The following is a 21,514-nucleotide window of genomic DNA, read 5'->3' as shown; positions in this document are numbered from 1 at the left end:
CTGTGCTTCCATTTCTATACCTTCTTTTTCCATTTGGGAGCCAAGTTTTGTCTGTTTTTTCAAGGTACACCTGCAATTCTGAGCATACCATTCCTTGAACAGGAAAAGGTTATTTCCATGTAAGGTACTTGCACAGAAATACTAATCTCCCTATATTTCACTTCCCACTCACCTCTCCCCATTGTCTGGGATTAAAAGATGTCAGATGAAATATATTCTTGAATTTAAAAGACCTGTTTGCCAGTCTGAAAAACTAGAATGAATGACTTGTTACAAATAAACAACATTAGTAAGATTAGGAAGCCTACATTGGTTATCCTCCATGAGGTAATAAACTACCGTATTTCACCAATTCTAAGGCAATTTTATTCTAAGACACAGTGTTACGTTATGTCTCACTAAGAAAAAAAACCCGAAAACACTGCCAATTCAACATGTCAGCAATCAAAAGATGCATCCTGATTTCAGGGATGTAAGTATGAAAAAGTGGGCATCTTGGAATCAATAAAATATGGCAATACCATAACTAAAAATCTACAATCTTGTCCAACCTGATTACTTGAAGTAGAGTACCTTCAGCTGGTTTGTATGAACCCTGGACATAAATGGAAGGAAGGATACATAAACATTTTCAGTAGCACACCTTTCATTTATTGACCTATGTAAAAAAAATAATAGGTCTAAAAAAAGAACAGTAAAAGAATATGCAAAAGGGTATATCTGTTTCTAGAAGGCTATACAAATATGCAAAAAGGAATAAGTTATTTTTTTGCATGTCTTTTTGTTTTCCAAATTATTTTCCCCCAAACTTCATTTTCAATGATACAAATGACTAAGGACCAGTTTAACAAATCAACTTTATGTATATATTACATGCTTTGGAATATAGATAGAAAATGTTCCCCAAAAGTTGTTCAGAAACTTCTCTATTCACAATATGAACAAGAAAACTGTATAAAAGAGGGGGAAGGAGCACCTTTTATGGAATTCTGAAGCAGAGTAAAGATGAAAAAAAAAGATCCATTTAGAATATGGAAATATTTGTTAAAAAAAAAAAAACAAACCAACCCAAAACATCCAACGATAAACCATAGCGAATTATTTCTTCCAAGGAAAGTATGAGGTAGTTTTAGCCTCATAATTAAATTTACGGCAGCTTGGAAGGTTTTCGTTTTTGTTTTTAATGACTAATTTTGCTTTTGTCACTTGGTGACTTAGAACTACCTGGGGAATCCAGACAATATGCTTACTCTTCAAATGTTCACAATTTTAAGGCACGCAATTCATCTAAAATGATGTGGTGTTCGTGGTTTTTTTTCTTTATATTGTGTTGGGTTCTTGCTGTATCACCTTAAAATACTTTTTCAAACTCTTGGTTATAAAAACTTTCCATATCAAGTCTGCCATTGCAATGACAGCTGCGTTGGAGAGTTACCAGCCTGAACAATAGCTCATCATGCCATTGGAGTAGAAAGAAAAAAGGAACTCAATGATAGTGTACCTTAGAAAATTCTCCAAGCAGAGTTTGTCAGTTACGCGGTGGGCTGCTTCATTTTTCCCCAATCTGCTACCATGAAGTTATATTACAGGATGCTACAGCCATAAGTCTTTCCAGAACCCATTTTATGGTGCTTATGAAAACCATCACTCTTGATAATAGCCTAAAAACATTTACACTCATTCAGGAATTCATGAAAAATCCAGCTTCTCTTCAAGTAATTTTCTAATACTGTCTAAATTGTTCATGTCCGGGTAGACATAGTATGTAATTCTTCACCAGCTCACGAATTCAAACTTTCCGATGGTGAGCAGTGACGAGCTTCTGGCTTCCCTTCTCTCCTCATTCTGAATTGTGCTCTGAAATTTCCCCGGTCCTTCTTTCCTGTTGGAGACCCTGAACGCACTTTTCACAATTCTGAGGTCTGCCTTCAACAACTTTTGTTCTCTTAAAAAGTGCTTGCTCTTGGTAAAGGCTGAGTCCTCCTTGGCAATGGTTCACATGTGGTCTTGACCTTGCTGTTAGGTTAGCACCTAGACTTGGAAAGGTGGGTTGTTGTTCAGGGGTTTTGTGTGGCTTAGTGTGTGATTCACTTCCGGGGTCACGGGAGTCCTCTCTTCCACCTTGGATGCCTTTAGGTTTCTATAGCCAACAGCCTTCTGGGAAGACGAACACATTTTGCAAGGCACACTAGTGTGAGAATGCAGTGCTCGGTCAAGAGGCTCAACTGCAGTTCAGACTAATGTTCCAGGCTTTGAGTCTTCGTGCCAAAAGAGCCTCTGCTCACTATTCTCCAGGCTGTCTTCCAGCAGGTTTCCCTCTGTATTGTCCAGTTGATCGGTCTCTGTGTATGGTCTATGAAAGGAAACCAGAAAAGTTACAACTTGTTGTCATTTTTGTTCCCAGGGTACAAAGATTACTACACTCAGAGAAGTTAGTAGAAAACACCGTTAAGAAAAGTATCCAAAACTTGGAAATAAAGGCAAGGGATGGCTGTGTGTTTTTTCAAGGTCATACTGGAACACGGTCTAACAGGCCCATGCAAGGAGTATTTACTTCTCCTGAGAGATAGACTTTTGTCTAAGTTACATTTACCGTGGATGAGGACCCAGACTGTGTTAAGTTACATGTTAACTTGGGGGTTTTTGTTTGGAAGAAATACAGACAACTTCTGTCTAGTAGAAAGATTACGGTCATAGTTTTATTGCCCTGTAGGATATTAACTGGTTTTGTATTGAATTGAGTAGTCTCATCTCAGTACTCTCCCTTTCAGTGTGTGGGATTCAGTCTCTTGAATTATCTGGGAACCAGCTTTAGCATTCTGTTAGTTCTCTCATGAATGAGTTAACTAAATCTTCGACATATGCTCATTTTAGGTTTGTGTGAGAGTTGTATTTTTGACTTTTGAAGTGTTTTTGACAGCTAGACGTTAAGCAGTCTTCAACTTAAGGGAAATATACTAGATGTTTTTCTTTGAAACAAAGGAATATACTTAAAGGGAGGCGAGGGTACCTTGGGACATATTTTACATCCTTAGGGTGTATGGGTCAAGTGTAAATTGGAAACAGCATCACATAAAACAATCACAGGCCCATTTGGAAAGTACATCCAAAAGAAGGCATCGTGTTATACAGACCATTCCAATAAGCAAAACCTCATTCCTGTAATAGTAGGTTAGAATAGGTTAGATAGTTAGTAGCTTTCTTTTTATTTTAAACTCCAATGTCTTTTAGTACAGGTGAATAAAAAGTCCTCCGGAAAAGAGCTTTGGAAGTAAACACTACGCAAAACCAGATATTTAGTGTTTTTTTTCTAATATAAAAACAAAAGCAGATTTCTGTAACTTCACACATCAGTCAGAACAAGCAAAGCTGCTGCTAGGCAAGAAGTGACACACCGATTTGAGGGACTGTACTTACTACAGCTGGCTACACTTAAAAGAGAATTGAAAACTGATCTCACTTCTGGAGACACAACCATTCTCCGAGACAGAAGCCCTTGGTTCTGCCTAGTAACGGGGAGTGTTCAATAAGGAAGAGGATAGGAAACGGAAAACAGGAAGTAAAAGAAAAAAAGTTATTTGAAAACACAGTTTGCAGCAGCAGAGCCAGGAATTTGACTATATTACATACGAGGTAGCAGAAGAGACTTCAACATTTCTAATTTTAGAAAGTTTATGCTGCTGACAGTTATACTATATCATACAAGGAAAAAAATTTTATTGGTATAAATTTGTAGCTTTCTATAATATTAAGACCTGGACACTCCGAGGTAAGAATCTCTAAATAACATGCACTTCATTTTTAAAAACATACTGATCTATGGCTAAGCATTTCAAATCTTCAATTTAAGGGTAGATCTAAAGTTTTTTATCTTTATCTTGAAACCCAGTTTTTCTCTTAGTTTAATAATTACATTTTCATAAAAAATAACACGCAGTTTTAGAACAAATTTCTAAAGCTTTATGGAGTATTGTTATACTTGCCTTATTAACAGGTCAAGTTAAATTGATCAGACTGTACATGATAAAAATAAAATCCTAAACGGACAAATGGGTAGAAATAAGCATTCCCATAATTCTCTGGGATAGGAGGGTACGTTGGCAAATCTTTCTAGTAAGCAGGAGCTTAAAAAATATGCTTTTCAATTTAATCCATTAAACCAACTTATTGGAATGTGTCCTAAGGAAATAATCTAGAATTCAGACAAATATTTTGCACGAAGTATTGTATTTTATTTACAATAAAAAAAGAAAGAAAATTTAAAAGCCATTTAAAATCAAACTATGGGGAACTGTTAATAAAGTACGGCATATTTATTGAGTGGAATATCATATTGGTTGCATAAAATAAGGTTTAAAGAGTTTTGTAAAAAAAAAAAAATGGGAACACATTTTCTACAATGCGCTCATATTATGTGCACACATACACATACACAATAGGGGTCTTTAAATAGTTTCTAATTTCCTGTATATCACGCCCCTTCTGACTCTGCTATCAAGCCATGTTGGCCTGGCTGTAATAGAGGGACAGACTTTGTAAAAACAGATTGTCTCTAAAAATGTTTAACACTTCCTGAGTCCTATGAAAGTGGTGTTAAGGATATGAGAACGGTCTTATGCCCTGAATGATTTGTTTTATATCATTTCTAACTCAGTCAACAAAAACAAAAGTGAGAGTATACAAACAGGAAAATTATTTGTGAATGTATTATACAAAATGATTAGAACTGAATTGAAAAAGTTCAGCTCAAATTTTGGGCCAAAGTCTTCCTGCTCTTAACTCATTTGCAAGCATTATTTACAGAAGTCCAAGCTATCTGACGTCCTCTGAAGTATATTTTCATTAAAATTCTATTTTGAGCATGCCCTTTGTTGAGTTGAGACAATTGGCCTAATATTTCAAGCCAAGAAAAACTTTTGCTAAATATGGAAAAGAAAAACAAGCTTTTGGGGTTGAATTATCTCCAATTTGCTTAAAACATTGAGTGCTTTAGTAAGAAACTAACCTCAAATTCACCAGTATTCACCTTTAAAAGTTATTGTCTATGTAATAAGCCTCCTATGCCTGACGCAATCTGACTTAAAGAAAGCAAAATTAAATTTTCTTAAACAAAAACAAAAAGAAACAGAAAATGCTTTACTTCTTGGCACCAGGGGTACAGATTATATTCTGTGAGAAGGTGATGGAGAAAAATGACCGCTTCAAGTTTAACTCCTCCCATGTATGCAAAGAATTGAAAAACCAGAGTTTGCAATCTTTTTAATAGTCACATTTTAACAAAGTGACCTTGTCTATTTCCTCTAAATGTTTACAAAGAACTATGACAGACACACAGGACAGCTGGCTGCGTCTGTTGCTTCTTAATGAACATAGGGTTAGACACAAAAAGGCAGCAAATGTTTGAAATCAAGCCCACCAACTGTCTATGAGGCATCTTGGTATGAACAGCTTTTTCTGGGATAGAGATATTTTTCCTGCAAGGTTCCAGAAAAGTCTTAACTGGGTATATCAATAGTACAGTTTCAAGTACAGCAATTAAAAAGAACCCTTCAGACACAAAATTTAATGTACAGGACTCTAAGAAGAGGGTCAGATTTGAATGAGCTAGATTGAGCACCAGTGAGCTTTTTCTTAAAGGGCCCGATATTTTTGGCTTCGTCGGCCATAAGATCTCTGTTGCAACTACTCCACTCTGCCCTCATAGTACAAAAACAGCCATAGGTAACATGTAAATGAATGAGCATGGCTGTTTTCCAATAAAAATTTATTTATAAACATAGGTGGCAGCCGGTTTTAGACTATAATTTGCCAACCCTTGAGCTAGATTACTTAGCGTTCATAAAATAAAACTGGATTCCTGAATTCTTTAGACCAGGAACAGGGTACTGAAAGTTTTAAGCATGCCTTTCTCACCTGCCTGGAGAGGGCAAAGGATTATAGACGTTGCCATAGCAGCTGGTGTAGGAAGAATGTGCCGGGGTCTCGTATTCAGATAGCCCTATAGTTAGCTGGGTCCTCCAGTTCCCGGAAGCATTTGTAGAAGACACTAGAAAGAAAAATGAAAAAAGACAAATTTAGTGGGACTGTTCAACGTGAGAATTGTTTAGGCCATATAGATGTACATTAATCAGCTGAGTGCAGAGTAGAGCTTACAAGCCAATGTTGGGAACCAACAGAGTTCCTATTCCAATTTGGTTACTTACTGGCCGTGTGACATTGGGCAAATAGCTTATGCTCTTTAAGCCTTAGTTTCTTTGTCTGTAAAGTGGAGATAATAATATAAATATATTCTGTATAGGGATGATACCAGGATTAAATAACCTAATTTGTGCAAACATTTAGCACTGTGCCTAGCAATAAATGATAACATTATTGTTATAAATGTGAATAAAGTTAATTGAAAGACATACTATAAAAAAATAACCCAAAAATCAAGCCAGAAAAAAAAATCTCATATATTGAAAGCATCTTCCCAGTGTCCCAGTCAGGCTATGGTGGCTGGACAGCTGGATAGGCTCAATTGTAAAGGTAAGATGACAAGTTTGAGTTTTTGGAGACCTTTAGAGGAAAAGCATTCCATACGTTGCCTTGTTGAGACTTGCCCGTTCCCCAGCCAAAGGCAATATTGGGTCACTAGCAGCGTCAAGGCACATTTTTGCCTTTTAAAAAGAAGTTTTGGGGGTGGGGTAGGGAGGGAAACTAGTATAGGAAAGATTTCAGGAAGAAGAGATTTAGTTCTTCTGCGGGACCAATCTGTAACAAGACAAGGGTATACACAAAAAGGAATGAAATAATGCCATTTGCAGCAACATGGATGGACCTAGAGATTACCATACTAAGTGAAGTCAGTCAGACAGAGAAAGACAAATATCATATGATATCACTTCTATGTGGAATCTAAAAAGTGATACAAATGAACTTATTTACAAAACAGAAAGAGACTCACAGACTTCGAAAACAAACCTGGTTACCAAGGGGAAAGGTGTGCGGAGGATAAATTAGGGATTTTGGAGTAACAGATACACACTACTGTATATAAAATAGATAAACAACAAGGACCTACTGTACAGCACAGGGAACTCAATATTTTGTAATAACATCTATGGGAAAAGCATCTGAATATATAGATACACACATATACATGTAAACGTAAATATATATAGTCATGTATAACTGAATCACTTTGCTTTATACCTGAAACTAACACAACATTGTAAATCAATTATACTTCAACTAAAAAAAATTTTTTTTTAATGGTTAAAAAAAAAAATAGACATGGGCATCATTTGGGAGCAAAACCCAGTGAATGCCTCATCGCTGGGCGTTTGCTGTCCTGTCTCTAAAACCAGTCCTGCCCCATGCCTGGGCTGCATAACGCCAGGCCAGTCATCCACGACTCAAAAACCCCACACTGTTCCTGGAGCCTCTTCCAGCTCTTTCCATTTCCTGCTCCTGGAGGCCAACCTCTTCCTCTTCTCTCTCACACCCACAAAGCACATGTGACAGTGTGAGACAAACACATTTCAAAACTCATCTGTGGTCCTGCGTGCCACAAGGCTTTGACTCAAAGATGTAACATTCCCACTTTAAGCTTCCAGGAAGGTTTCATAACTCAGAGGCGTGGTGGTTAGGATGTCTGAGCTGTGACCAAATTCCTACTCTGCCACTTAACTAGCTTGGGAGCTCGGGCAGGGTCATTTAAACGCTCTGAGTCAGAACTGCCTCAGCTGCAAGAGTAGAAGAATAATAATACACATAACAACAGCACTCGTTATGTAGAACTGCTGCATACATTAAGTGGGAGAGTACACATAAAGCGCTGAGCAGGTCGGGTGGCACAGGGTTAAGTTGCCAATAAATGGTGACTGTCCTTACTACTAAAACTGAGTCACCCAGAGAGCCTTTAGGTGGCTGGAAGAGGTTACAAAACCCCTGACTAATCGGCAAATAATCGGAAACTTATCTCTCTATGAGAATGATGCGTGCCTGTTATAAAACATTTCTGTAGCTATAAACTGTAGACAGGAATGAGGAAAATTCCAAAAGCGAATTCTGGGAGCACTGATTCCATCCGTCTTATTCCTTAAAATGTGATGCCTTTTGGCCTATGGGGCCAAATCCTGCTGGTATCAGCAAGGTTCACACTCTCACACTGGGTCCTGGAAGTGTTATCTCCATTCTCACCTTTGCCCCAGTCCTGAGCCACCGGCCAGGAATGTTGAAGTTTCTGAGTTACACCTGCTTCTCCCTGGCCTTGCTGTTTAAAGAGGCATCACCCCAGTGCTGTGCCCTGATGACCATCCACATGCACCCCAGCCCTCTTCCTTTGGTTTCTGCACGTTTTTCATGCAACACCCAGAACTTGAGGGGGAAGAAAGGCATTCTCTAATCAGAGCCACAGATAAGAAATAACTACAGGAGGCTTTTCATATGTGGTAATAAATGGGAAGTCCGAAGCAGAAGTCCAAAGTCCTGGACAAATACGAGAGCACTAGAACCCAAATAGAAATCTCCATGGAGATGCCTCTTGTCAACAACATTAGGAAACTTTTAAAGGAATACTTTTCACCGAAAATCACACAGTGATTCAGGGATCCCTGAGCTATGTCTCACTAAGGTGTCATGCTTGAAAGAGGGGGCAAGACTCATGACCTCGGTTTTTCATGTGGTTTGAGAATTCAACCATTTCTTAGAGCTTTAATATTGCTTAATTTTCATAGATTCCTCTGGCTGCTAAGTAGACTGTGAATTCATCCAGGCCAGGAACTGGCTTGAAACTGGATGCTCAGTATCTACGCCTGCTTGTTTGCTGAATAAATGAAACCCCGGGCAGACTCTCCATCTAGGCCCCCATTTCTCTCCTTAAAGTATGCCTAGCACAGCTGGAGGTACGCAGTAAATCCTCCAGGAACAGTAGTGGAGTTAGGGACCAAAGTCAACACGTGAAGAGAACACCTCTAATCCAAATTATCTTTGAAAGTCCCTTAAATCAACCATAAAGTGGAATACATATGATTACTGAATTAAGACCTGCGAAGTACTAAGAACACTGCCAGGAACAGTGGTTAGTAAATGCCACCTCCTATCAGACTCATCAGAAGCCTTACACAGAGACCTGAGCATTTGGAACGAACAGCCTTTGGATAATCCAATTCCTAGTTGTGAACAGGGAAAGATGTATAATATTGAAGTATCGTTGATTTACAATGTTCTGTTAGTTTCAGCTGTACAGCACAGTGATTCAGTTTACGTATACATATATATATATATATATAGGTATGTCTGTGTGTGTGTGTGTGTGTGTATATATATATACAAAAAATGTTCATTTTCAGATTCTTTTTTTTTTTTTTTTTTTTTTTTGCGGTACGCGGGCCTCTCACTGCTGTGGCCTCTCCTGTTGCAGAGCACAGGCTCCGGACGCGCAGGCTCAGCGGCCATGGCTCACGGGCCCAGCCGCTCCACCAGGGCACGAACCCGTGTCCCCTGCATCGGCAGGCGGACTCTCAACCACGGCGCCACCAGCGAAGCCCCATTTTCAGATTCTTTTCCCTTATAGGTTTATTACAAAATATTGAGTATAGTTCCCTGTGCTATACAGTAGGTCCTTGTTGGATATCTCTTTTATATATAGTAGTGTGTATCTGTTCATCCCAAAGCCCGGAACACTTTAAAGAGATGTGATTGTCAACGGAAGACCTAGAAAAGATAAAAATATATGAAAGCCCCTAACCCAGGGCAGCACAGAGAGTAGGTGCTCAATAAATGTTTGTTGGACTTGAATCTGTGGCTCTACCCAATGGCTACCACTCTCCTGACCTTGGGTCCTGGTCTCGTGACCCTTGAGGGGAGTTGGTTTGGGGTAGGTGGGGAACATGAGGTAAATGAAATCTGGATATCAAGTGCCTACGCAGTATTCTTACCTGAAGAGTAGGAAGACGCTCGGCTGCTTGGAGAACAGGGTACCTGCAGCCCGGCAAAGCCCAGGCTTCTCTGCGATCCTCTGTCCGAATCAAAGCTAGTCTGTGTGCTGTGGCCCTGCTCCTTTTGCCCAGAGGCCCGCTGGTACCAGCCACGCAGGTGCTCTGCCACTAAGGCCTTGTGGATGTTTTTGGTGATGTGCTCTGACTTGGCAGCAGCCTTCCTCGGCAGCCGGAGAGTTGCATACGGGTTATGGGGCACCTGGTCGACCTCGTCTTCATGAAACGACCTGCTGTAGTCCCTTGGGTGGTCATATCCATAGTGGGCGGAGGACCGGTAGGAAGGATTGACACTGTACTGTCCTTCAGTGTCGTTCTCGTAGACGTAGCCACCACTGTAATACAGATCACACTCTGCATATGGCGTGTACCCGGCAGTGTAGTAACTGGAAGAAGGCTGCTCCTGACTCTTTGAGTAGACGCCATTCTTCAGACTATCCTTTTGTGCTAGGTTGGGCATGCTTCCTGAATTTGAAGTGGAAACGTTCTGTTTCTTGGACCTTCTCCGACCCCTGGAGCGAGTGTCCAGAGTTTGGGTGGTGTAACAGGGTCCGGCCACGGGTGTCACGCAGTAATACTCTGTGCTCGACTGGCTGGTATAGGAAGACCCGTCATCCAGGATTTCTGTGCTGCTGCTTCTTTGGGATTTGGAGAGGGAGAGAAATGGCTTATCGTGGTCCATCTCAGAGAGCAGATGAGACTGGGACTCAAGGCTTCCACTCCGCTGGCGGCAGTGCTGAGATGAAGATTCGGGTCTGAAAGAGGAGGAAGCAAACTTGTAAAAGACAAACAGGGAAAGGAGGACCGAGGGAAGGGAAAAGGACACCACGTCGAACGATTTAATAGCTCCTGAACTGCACTAGGATTTTTAAGGTTTCCAAAGCTGAACACACAACAGAAACCACCGGGTTCACATGGTCAAAATGAGAAAAGAAATCAATTCTGTCAATTGGGCAATCCACATCCTTCCTTGACAATAGGGAAGATAAACTGATGCTGTATAACCTACATCAAAGCCTAAGAAAAATCCCACATGTCTTTGGAGGGTTCTTTCTTCCAACAGGATAGCAGGATACATAGACTAGGGTGAACACAGCATTTGTTGGGGAACAGAGTCTGGCTTTGACATTGGAGGCATCGGGGTTGAGTTACGGCTCCATCATTTCCCAGCCGTATGAATGTGGACAAGATATTTAACTAATCCCCCTCCCTCCTCTGTAAAATGAGGAAAAAAACAGTATCTAGTAACTCCAGTCAGACTTGTTGCGGGGACTAAATAACATAGTGCATATAAAATAGCACGGCCTTCAGTAAACTCTTCAAAATGTTGTTACTGTCATTATCTTCATCCTCACCATTGAATAACAAATGGTAATGTCCAGTTGGAAAAATTAAGGCACAAAAAATCCAGTATCTACCCAAACCATGTACATTTTCAAGCACATTTTCTTGGCTCACATATTTGATCTGTTAAGTGCATAGAAAGTGTAGAGCCATAAAATAAAGTCCCACTGCAGAAAGTGATTAAAAACACAGTGAAGGGACTTCCCTGGTGGCACAGTGGTTAAGAATCCGCCTGCCAACGCAGGGCACACGGGTTCGAGCCCTGGTCCGGGAAGATCCCACATGCCGTGGAGCAACTAAGCCCATGCGCCACAACTACTGAGCCTGTGCTCTAGAGCCCACGAGCCACAACTACTGAGCCCGCGCGCCTAGAGCCCGTGCTCCGCAACAAGAGAAGCCACCGCAATGAGAAGCCCGCGCACCACAACGAAGGGTAGCCCCTGCTCGCTGTAACTAGAGAAAAACCGCGCACAGCAATGAAGACCCAACGCAGCCAAATTAAAAAAAAAAACAAACCACAGTGAAGTAAAACAAAACCTTAAAGCAAAAGTCAACAGAGAGAAAGCGACTGGAATGAAGCCCTCTTACTGCAAGTGGCTGCTGCTGTAAGCGTTCCGGGTGAGAACAGGTGTGGTGGGCACGCTTCGCCCTCCCTGGGGCCGCCTCTCCAGAGTTCTGTAAGGACTGCTGTGCGTCGACAGCATTTCTCTGTGATGGTAAAAAAAAAAAAAAAGAATTCAGGAAATGAGGAGCCGCCTAACATTTCTGGCAAACTTGTTATAAGCTGATTAGAAACTTACTGGAGCGGGGAGGGATAAATTGGAAGCTTGGGATTAACAATACACATGACTATATATAAAATAGATCATCAACAAGGACCTACTGTCGAGCACAGGGAGCTCTACCCAATATTCTGTAATAACCTATAGGGGAAAAGCATCTGAAAAACAAGAGATATATGTATATGTATAACTGAATCACTTTGCTGTACACCTGAAACTAATACAACATTGTAAATCAAATTTCTCCAATATAAAACAAAATAAAAAGAGCCTGCTGTATAAAAAGATAAATAAAATAACATTCAAAAAATAATAATAAAATAGAATTAAAAATAAAATAGATAACCAACAAGAACCTACTGTATAGCACAGGGAACTATACTCAATATTTTTTTTTTTTTTTTTTTTTTGCGGTATGTGGGCCTCTCACTGTTGTGGCCTCTCCCGTTGCGGAGCACAGGCTCCGGACGCGCAGGCTCAACGGGCATGGCTCACAGGCCCAGCCGCTCCGCGGCATGTGGGATCCTCCCGGACCGGGGCACGAACCTGTGTCCCCTCCAACGGCAGGCAGACTCTCAACCACTGTGCCACCAGGGAAGCCCTACACTCAATATTTTGTAATAACCTATAAGGGAACAGAATCTGAAAAAATTACATCTAGGTATAACTGAATCACTTTGCTGTACACGCGAAACTAACACAACATTGTAAATCAACTATACTTCAATTAAAAAAAAAAAGGAAGGCAACTTACTGGAAACTGAAAGAATGGGAACATAAAGAGATAACTGGGAAAACTGTCTTTGTGGCTTAGTATCCTGGTGCATCATAGATGAGTCTTAGGGGAAGCACAAGTGATGTGACTCTGAGTCATAAATATGGAGGAAAAAACTAAAAGACTTTTAAAAAAGGGTGTATTGAATAAAATAGATTGGAAGCAACGAGAGCAGGAAATCCTTTCTCTGTAAAGAGCCTCACAGCAAATATTTTTGGCTTTGTGGGCCAGATGATCTCTGTCGCAATGACTCAACTCTGCCCTTGAAGTAAGAGACCAGTGTAGACAATATGTATGTGAATGGAGGTGACTGCGTGCCAATCAAATTTGACTGTGGACATGTAAATTAAAATTTCATACAACTTTTTTTGTTGTTGTTGTTTTTTGTAGTTTTGTGGTACACGGGCCTCTCACTGCTGTGGCCTCTCCCCTTGCGGAGCACAGGCTCCGGACGCGCAGGCTCAGTGGCCATGGCTCACGGGCCCAGCCGCTCCGCGGCATGTGGGATCCTCCCGGACCGGGGCAAGAACCCGTGTCCCCTGCATCGGCAGGCGGACTCACAACCACTGCGCCACCAGGGAAGCCCCATACAATTCTTATGTCACAAAATATTACTGCTTTTGATTTCTGTTCCAGTATTCAAAAATCTAAAACCACGCTTAGCTCATGGGCCATACAAAAATACTCTGCAGCATGAATGTGGGTAGTGGACTGTCATTCACAGCATCCTTAAATCACTTTGTCCACTTTCCAGCACAGTGAGAACACAATTTGAAGTTAATTTTTTAATTAAAAATGACTTTGATTATACCTCACTTGTTACAAAAGCATGTCAAGTTCATTGCAAAAAAGTTTAAAAATACAGATAAACATTTAAATGTCCATAATCTGGTGCCTCAGATAAGTCAGAACACTAAACATTTTCAGATATTTTTACTAAGCATATATACTTATAAGCATTTATACTTTTATTGGGATTAACACACACACACTATTATATATAAAATAAATAACCAACAAGGACCTACTGTATAGCACAGGAAACTATACCCCATATTTTGTAATAACCTATATGGGAAAAGAATCTGAAAAAGAATACACACACACACACACACGTACGTATGTATAACTGAATCACTTTCCTGTATGCCTGAAACTAACACGACATTGTAATACAACTATACTTCAATTTAAAAAAAGCATTTATACTTTTAACAACAAAAAATGAGATCTTACTGTATATTCTCTTTCAAAACCCACTTAAAAAATTTGATTTAACATTTTATGTCACTTAATATTCACCTACACTGTTATTTTAATGAGTTTATAGTATTCCAGTGTAAAGACTGACCATAATTAAACAATCCACTAGTTGAGCATTTGGGCTGTTTTCATTTGTTACTAGTATAAACAATGCTAGTTTAAACAAAGCATCCTGTAGTTAATTCAAGGGGAAAAATTCCTAAAAGCGAAATTGCTGGATCAAAGAGCAAACCCATCTTAAGCTCTTGGGGATGCATAATAATTTTTAAGATAATGATTTTCCCAGTTATAATTCCTCTTGCTGAAATAGCTTTGTTTTCCCGAATATAATAAACACACTTGTCCAGTGTTATCTGATAGGACTTTCTTCAATTATGGAAATGTGCTATATCTGTGGTACCCAATATCAGCCATCAGCCACATGTGCCTATTAGGACTTGAAATGTGGCTGGTAGGACTGAGGAACCGAATTTTAAATTTTATTTACTTTTTTTTTTTTTGGCGGTACGCGGGCCTCTCACTGTTGTGGCCTCTCCCGTTGCGGAGCACAGGCTCCGGACGCGCAGGCTCAGCAGCCATGGCTCACGGGCCCAGCCGCTCCGCGGCATGTGGGATCTTCCCGGAACGGGGCACGAACCCACGTCCCCTGCATCGGCAGGTGGACTCTCAACCACTGCGCCACCAGGGAAGCCTTAAATTTTATTTACTTTTAATTAAATTGGACAGCACAGCTCTAGACACCTGGATCTCTTTTGTTTAAGGCAACAGTTTTTAGATGCTAATCTAAAAACTTGGGCCAATATGAGATGGAAGTTTTCACTGGTCTTTGACAAATTAGAAATATAACAAAATGTGGGTTTTCTTTTCATAAGAGAAAAATTATTTAATCTAAATAATCTTCCTTTATTTTGAGACTAATTTCCATCTTCCCTGAGATGCAATATAATATTGGCTAAAATCACATCACAGGCTTTGGAGTCAGGCTACCTAGGTTCAAATCCTAATTCTGACATTAACTAGTTGACAAACCCAACAAGTGATTCATGCTTTCTCGTCCTTGGTGTACTTATCTATAATTGGTAAGGATGGTAGTAATACAGTCAGGATTGTTGTGAGGATTAAATTTATTAATACATATTAAAACACTTCAAACAGTGTCTGGCACATAGTAAGTGCTCAATAAATGTTAACTTCATATTATTGTTATTATTATTATTACAACGATGACTGTATTTTGGATATGTAAAGGTCATTTTTTTTTTCATGAAATCGTAGTGCTGTTTGTTTGAACGTTCTGATTAGGCAAAGTAAAAAGTTGGTAATCCTACCTTGAGCCCTATGTAGAAAGAAAAATAAATAAAACTAGTATTGATCCCTGCAGCCAAATTCTGGGAACCATTGGTCTGTCATCTTTTAAAAAGTTATTGCCCTGTTGTTATTGCCCTGATAATATTTACTTGAGACACTTGAGAAGTTGTATTAACCTACTTTACAGACTAAAAATGTACTGAAGTCTCATTTTCCTTTGAAAGTTCAGAAGTCAGTTCTCTCACTTTGTTTGGAAGAGTGGTATTTAATGACAGTTTCCCGAAACCGTGGGTGATGAAACAGAACTTTGGACACTATACCCAAATTCAGATTATAATCAATGTTCCTATAATTAATATAAATCAAGTAGACTTTAAAATCAAGGAAACACCAAATACTTTTCAAAAGATCTCTTTAAAAACACTTCCACTTGTTGGGCTTCCCTGGTGGCGCAGTGGTTGAGAGTCCGCCTGCCGATGCAGGGGACATGGGTTCATGCCCCGGCCAGGGAGGATCCCACATGCCACGGAGCGGCTGGGCCCATGAGCCATGGCCGCTGAGCCTGCATGTCCGGAGCCTGTGCTCCGCAATGGGAGAGGCCACAACAGTGAGAGGCCTGCGTAATGCAAAAAAAAAAAAAAAAAAAAAAAAACACTTCCACTTGTTACCAACAATAAATAACTGGGTTAGTTTGTATGCTTTGGTTTTACAAGATAACACTTTCTGAAAGAATAAAAAGGATAACGCAAAAATGGGTTGACTATTTTGGAGAAAAGATCTCATAGTGGCAAGGCATTCACCTCACTGATAATGTGACTTCTTACCTGGACTGTCTGGCATCCACAAACTGTTCATTGATGGACGACTTTCTGAAATGGATTCTCTCAATCCCGAGAGACTTGGGAGGAAGAATTCTTGGAGAATGAGGTACTGAACTTGATCGCTGCCCAGCAAGAGTACAGGTGTCACTGGCTATAATAAGTAAATTGAATGAAAAAATAAGTAGATAAATAAAAAAGTAAACAAATACCATGCCAAAACCTCCCAAAAAAGAAAGTGGAAGATTTGTCTGGTGAGCAAAGGGGTCTTCCAAAGATGATATTTTTAAAAGTACCTACGTTTCAGGAAATTTATTTTTATATTTTATACAGTAGAAAAAGAATTACTGAATGTTCTTGTGGGGCCTGACCCAACTTATGCCAACTCAATAGGCGGCATGCTGAGCAAATAAATCTCTCAGGTGGAATGGGTGATACTATACTATACTTTTCTAGAATTATATTACAGAAAAACCTCAGTGTGTAAGGGGCCAAGAGGAAGCTGGTCTGTAAAGTGGGCCTGGATCAGTTTTGTTCAGCTTTACTTGTCAATTTGTCTTATTTATTTATTTATTGCTGTGTTGGGTCTTCATTGCCGCATTCAGGCTTTCTCTAGTTGCAGCGAGCTACTCTTCATTGCAGTGCACGAGCTTCTCATTGCAGTGGTTTCTCTTGTTGCAGAGCACAGTCTCTAGGTGCACTGGCTCAGTAGTTGTGGCACACAGGCTCAGTTGCTCTGTGGCATGTGGGATCTTCCCGGACCAGGGCTTGAACCCGTGACCCCTGCATTAGCAGGCGGATTCTTAACCACTGAGACACCAAGGAAGCCCTGTTCAGCTTTAATGTTCTTAGGCCTCCTTGGCTGACCAAAGGCTCATCCTATCATTAAAAGTGATGAATTTGATTTACGGTGAGTCATTAGGAAATTGTTGTGTCTCCCACTGGTATTTGTATTTCCAAAGAGGAATGGCAAACATGATCAAATCTCAGCTCAAAGGAAGGATTCTGAAATGGTAGACTTTCATGAACTATTCCATTTGGGGGAAGATAAAGCAGTAGGGGTTAGTGGTTCCCCCAAATTCTTTAAATCACATCAAATAGATAGCGAGCTCCTCTGCTTAAGCACAAGGAATGGATTACAAGGAAATACTCTATCACTTGAAATGAAATCCATTCCATCATGAAGTATGTTGACCACAGGTCATTACAATAGATACAGTCTACCTCTAGGAAACCAACATAATGACAGGTAACCCAATTTCTAAATTGTGTGTTTCTTCCTAAGAAAAATAAAATAAACTCCAACTTAACTGGAATAAGTAGACAGTGATAAACTCTACATTATTTCCTGCTAGTGTAGTGTAGCCTACACAACACTAATTTCCTGGTTTTGGTATTGGACACTATCTATATAAAATGTCACCAGTAATCAAAGCTGGGTGAAGGACTCTGTATTACTTACGCAACTTCTCTATAGTTACTTCAAACGTTAAAAAAAAAATCCTACAGAGCCTTACAAATCCTTATCAAGATACCTATTCACTCCAGTTATGGTACTCTGATTCCCTGAAGTCGTGATTTGTACGGTACTGTATTTAATGCTGAGCTAACCTGTGTAGATGTTAATCCTAATCCCCCGTTCCCAGCCATTCTGCATAAATGTAAGTTAGCTATCTACTTTTCCCAGAAGAATAATAAACAGACTTTACTGAACTCAAAAATATTCTTAATATTTCAGAATATATAACATTTTAAACTGAAAAGGGGGAGCTACTTACAATCATCATAGGTGGTAGTGTCAGACAAGGAGCTACCTTCTGATGGGATTATGTCTTCTGTGAATAAAATAAACTGCCTTTAGTATAATGGTACATTTGGACACCCTTAATAGTTCAATAAAACCCTTTGCAATGGAGTGCATCTTATTTTTATTTAGATAAACACAACTAATTGCAGTGCATTAGGAAGTTAACTATTGTAAGAATGAACTCATTGACTACTGAAGGTATAAACATCTTATATACTTTACAAATATTACATTGGATTATTTATTAAAGTGGAACAGAGTTTGAGAATGGTCCTTTGAGAATCTACTATACTGTTAGGATCACTTATTTTTTTGAGCCCTCCCCTGAAGAGAAGGGCTTTTTCTTGATAGAGTGTGGTGGTCACTTGTGGTGCATAAGCTTCTCAATCAGACCAGGGTTTCTTAACAGTGGGTGGCACTACTGACATTTTGGACTGGATGATTCTTTGTTGCGGGGGGGGGGGGTGGGGTGGGGTGGGGTGGGGTGGTGGTGGTGGAGGAGGGTGGGTGCTGCCCTTTGTACTGTAGGATCTCCAGCCTCCACCACTGGATGCCGGCACCACCCCACCCTCAGTTTTGACAATCAAACACGTCTGCAGACATTGCCAAATGCTCCCTGGGGTGTGAAACTGCCCCTGAGTGAGAACTACTGAAATAGACAGACCTGGGTTCACATCCTGGTTTTGTCACTTACTGGCTGTGAGACCCAGGGCAAATTACTTAATCTCTCCAAGCATCATTTGGCTCATCTCTACAATAAGGATAAGAACAGTACCTAGTGTTTAGTGCTTTGGTGAGCATTAAGTGACGTAATAGATGTAAAGCCCTTAGCCCAGCTCCTGGCACAGGACAAATGCTCAATAAATGTTAGCTATACTTACTACTTTGGTTCCCTAAACACAGCATGCTGATGAAAGAACTCTGGTGGTTGAAAATGCCCATAATGATCTGATTACTACTGGTGCCCGTCAAATGTTACAAAATGGGTTTAGCAAAAAGCGATATCTCAGATGTTGATGTACTCTGGCAAGTCATTCCATACTCAGCGTCAACGATGGGCAAAGTTACAGGCAAACACGACACCTCAGTGTAAGCTTCAAAGCCATTATGAAGTGAATCTCCACATCCAGTCTCAAATGTTAATCTCTATCAGAGCCAGGAGGACTGTCTCTTAATTGGACACACAGTAGAGCTTGAAGGCGAAATGCCAGTAGAGTCAGCTGTCAGGCAGGCTTTAAAAAAATCCACCCGATATATGCTCAACCATTGGCACCAGTGCTGCCCAAATGTCAGTTACTGAAAAGGGTAACATTTGAATCTTACACAGCTGGGGATGAACGGGCCACAACACATGGCTATGAAAGTTAAGTGCACGGCTAATCATCCGTCTCTGTAGGTCCAGAATGTGGCCAGTGACTAGGCCAACTGGATTTCACATTCAGGGTCAAAGCCATCCTAAATTCCCCAGCTGTAGTTGACGCACACTTGTGTGTTGATGTCTGTGCATTCACTTTCCTGAAAGCCATATCTCTGCTTTGCAAATCATATGCTCTGAAGCTGAGTATACGTTAAACCTGATTACCATATTTTGTCAAATCTAAGATGTATCATTACTTGATGTCCCAGTAAAAAAAGAAAAAAGCACTGCCGATCATAACTGTAACACTCCATCTAGTATAAGAATTATAACAATTTCACAGATGTTTAAATGGGAAAAAAAAAAGTCTTGGAATCAAAGAAATAGAATCGTATATCAACCAGTGATCAAGGCTAAAAATCGTGCTAATAAATATGGAAGGCCAATTGGACTTGAAATCGACCTAAATGAGATGTTTTTCAGTTTACTTTTTCCCTGAATATTAAAGTTTTAGATATATAATGTTGAGAATTTTGAAAATATGGAAGACAATTAGGAAGAAAATTAAGTGACATGAAATTCTACAACTATTAACATTTCGAACTCTTTCCCAATTAGTCTTTGTGTGTACGTAATTATACAATGTCAGGACCATGTTATGGTTACAATTTTGTATTCTGCCTTCTGCCTTCCATAATATAACATGAACATATGCCCATATCTTTAAATAGCCTCCATAAACGACAATAACTGTAAGAGCTCTTTTCTATCCATATATGTTGGATAGGTCCTTAAGAAAATGTATGGTCTGCTGCATTAAAAACCTTTGAGAAACTACTAGGTAGGGCCCAGCTCTCTTAATATCCTGTGTTTTCAAATGTATTTCTTGCAATGACATCAGGCCAGTTAAAGGTGAATCCGTCTTATTAGGAACCAACATTGCTATGAAAGCTCTTTCATGCTGAAAATTCAAGCAATGCAATAGTATAGTATTACAATAGTAAGAAGGTCACTAAAAACCAAGTTAACGTACTTGTAAGACTGAAATTCCAAACCATTTTTATCCTAAGAAACTCATAATTAATCCTGTTCTTTCTTTTGTCTCTTACCAAAGGAACTGGTCTGGAAATGGTACATTCCATCAAGAGGATTGACTTATGTGACTCTAAAAAACCTTACTAATTACTAACCCGGTAAGATAACTGATGCTTTCTGGCTGGGTTTCTTTCCACATCTAATTCGGTATTCATTTATTGCATTTTCGATCTCCTGAAGCTTTTTCACTGCATCCGTGTAATCTTGCTTTCGTTTTTTCTTCACAGTTTTACAAAGATCTGGCTCGTTGGCAAGTTTCTTTGCAGCTTCAACCAGCTTTTGCTGTATTAGGAAATTGCTCTCCAGTTCTTGCAAAGCAGGGTCCTGCATTTACATGATGATACTGTTTTATTTTTATGGACACACACAGTCACTGTGATATGTACTAGATAATAACATTTCTCTTTCTCATGCGTTCTCAAATCAGATGCTTTCTGAGAACAAAATCCTCCTAAGTTTTACTGCTTAGGTATTCTCAAACACTTTCCTAGAAAACAAGACCTCCCTCCTCCATTTACTTTAACTGAATAGCCCAACTCTCTGTCCTTTTCAAAGAAGGGAATGGCCTTCCATTCATTCAGCTGGTTGGATGAAGATCGTATTTTTCAAGAAGGGATACTTCACCCAAGATTCATAGCCAGAGAATGCTATATTCACATGCACAGCTTTAGAAACAGATAAATTGAGGTTTGATTCCTCTTTCTGGGTGATTCCTGGTTGCATGACCCTGGACATATTGCTTAATTTTTAATGCTTCGATTTTTTTTTCATTTTTAAAAGGGAGATAACACCCACCTTATGAAAGTATGGTGAAGATTAAAGGAAACAATGTATGTGCATTGCTTAGCTCAGAGCTGGGTATACAGTGAACACTCAATAAACAGCAATGCTCACTTTATTATTAATGGAAACTGCTATCATTTTCTAAAGCCAAGATGGCTAAACTTCTGCAAGAAACACGAGCAGGGTCATAGTGTCTGATGTC

General features: G+C 39.8%; 1 protein-coding gene across 5 annotated transcripts in view; it reads right to left on the bottom strand.

Moving 5' to 3' along the window:
* Positions 1 to 458: 458 nt before the first annotated feature.
* The window catches only part of FRMD4B (FERM domain containing 4B), a 336,715-nt gene continuing 315,659 nt past the window's right edge, over positions 459 to 21,514 (bottom strand). For 4 of the 5 annotated variants that reach the window (XM_082849085.1, XM_082849084.1, XM_082849086.1 and 1 more), the window contains 7 exons: positions 20,625 to 20,853; positions 18,049 to 18,105; positions 16,277 to 16,424; positions 11,913 to 12,032; positions 9,924 to 10,735; positions 5,914 to 6,046; positions 459 to 2,353 (listed from right to left, as the gene is read on the bottom strand). In XM_082849085.1, the coding sequence (XP_082705211.1) occupies positions 2,233 to 2,353; positions 5,914 to 6,046; positions 9,924 to 10,735; positions 11,913 to 12,032; positions 16,277 to 16,424; positions 18,049 to 18,105; positions 20,625 to 20,853 (1,620 nt within the window). In that variant the 3' untranslated portion in view covers positions 459 to 2,232. The remainder of the gene's footprint in view (positions 2,354 to 5,913; positions 6,047 to 9,923; positions 10,736 to 11,912; positions 12,033 to 16,276; positions 16,425 to 18,048; positions 18,106 to 20,624; positions 20,854 to 21,514) is intronic. The other variant, XM_082849087.1, reaches the window with a different exon arrangement.

Source organism: Leucopleurus acutus (assembly GCF_964270905.1).
Source record: "Leucopleurus acutus genome assembly, chromosome: 10".
Taxonomy (NCBI): Eukaryota; Metazoa; Chordata; class Mammalia; order Artiodactyla; family Delphinidae; genus Leucopleurus; species Leucopleurus acutus.
Note: the sequence above shows the minus strand (reverse complement) of the source record. Positions and strands in the feature narration are given on the sequence as shown.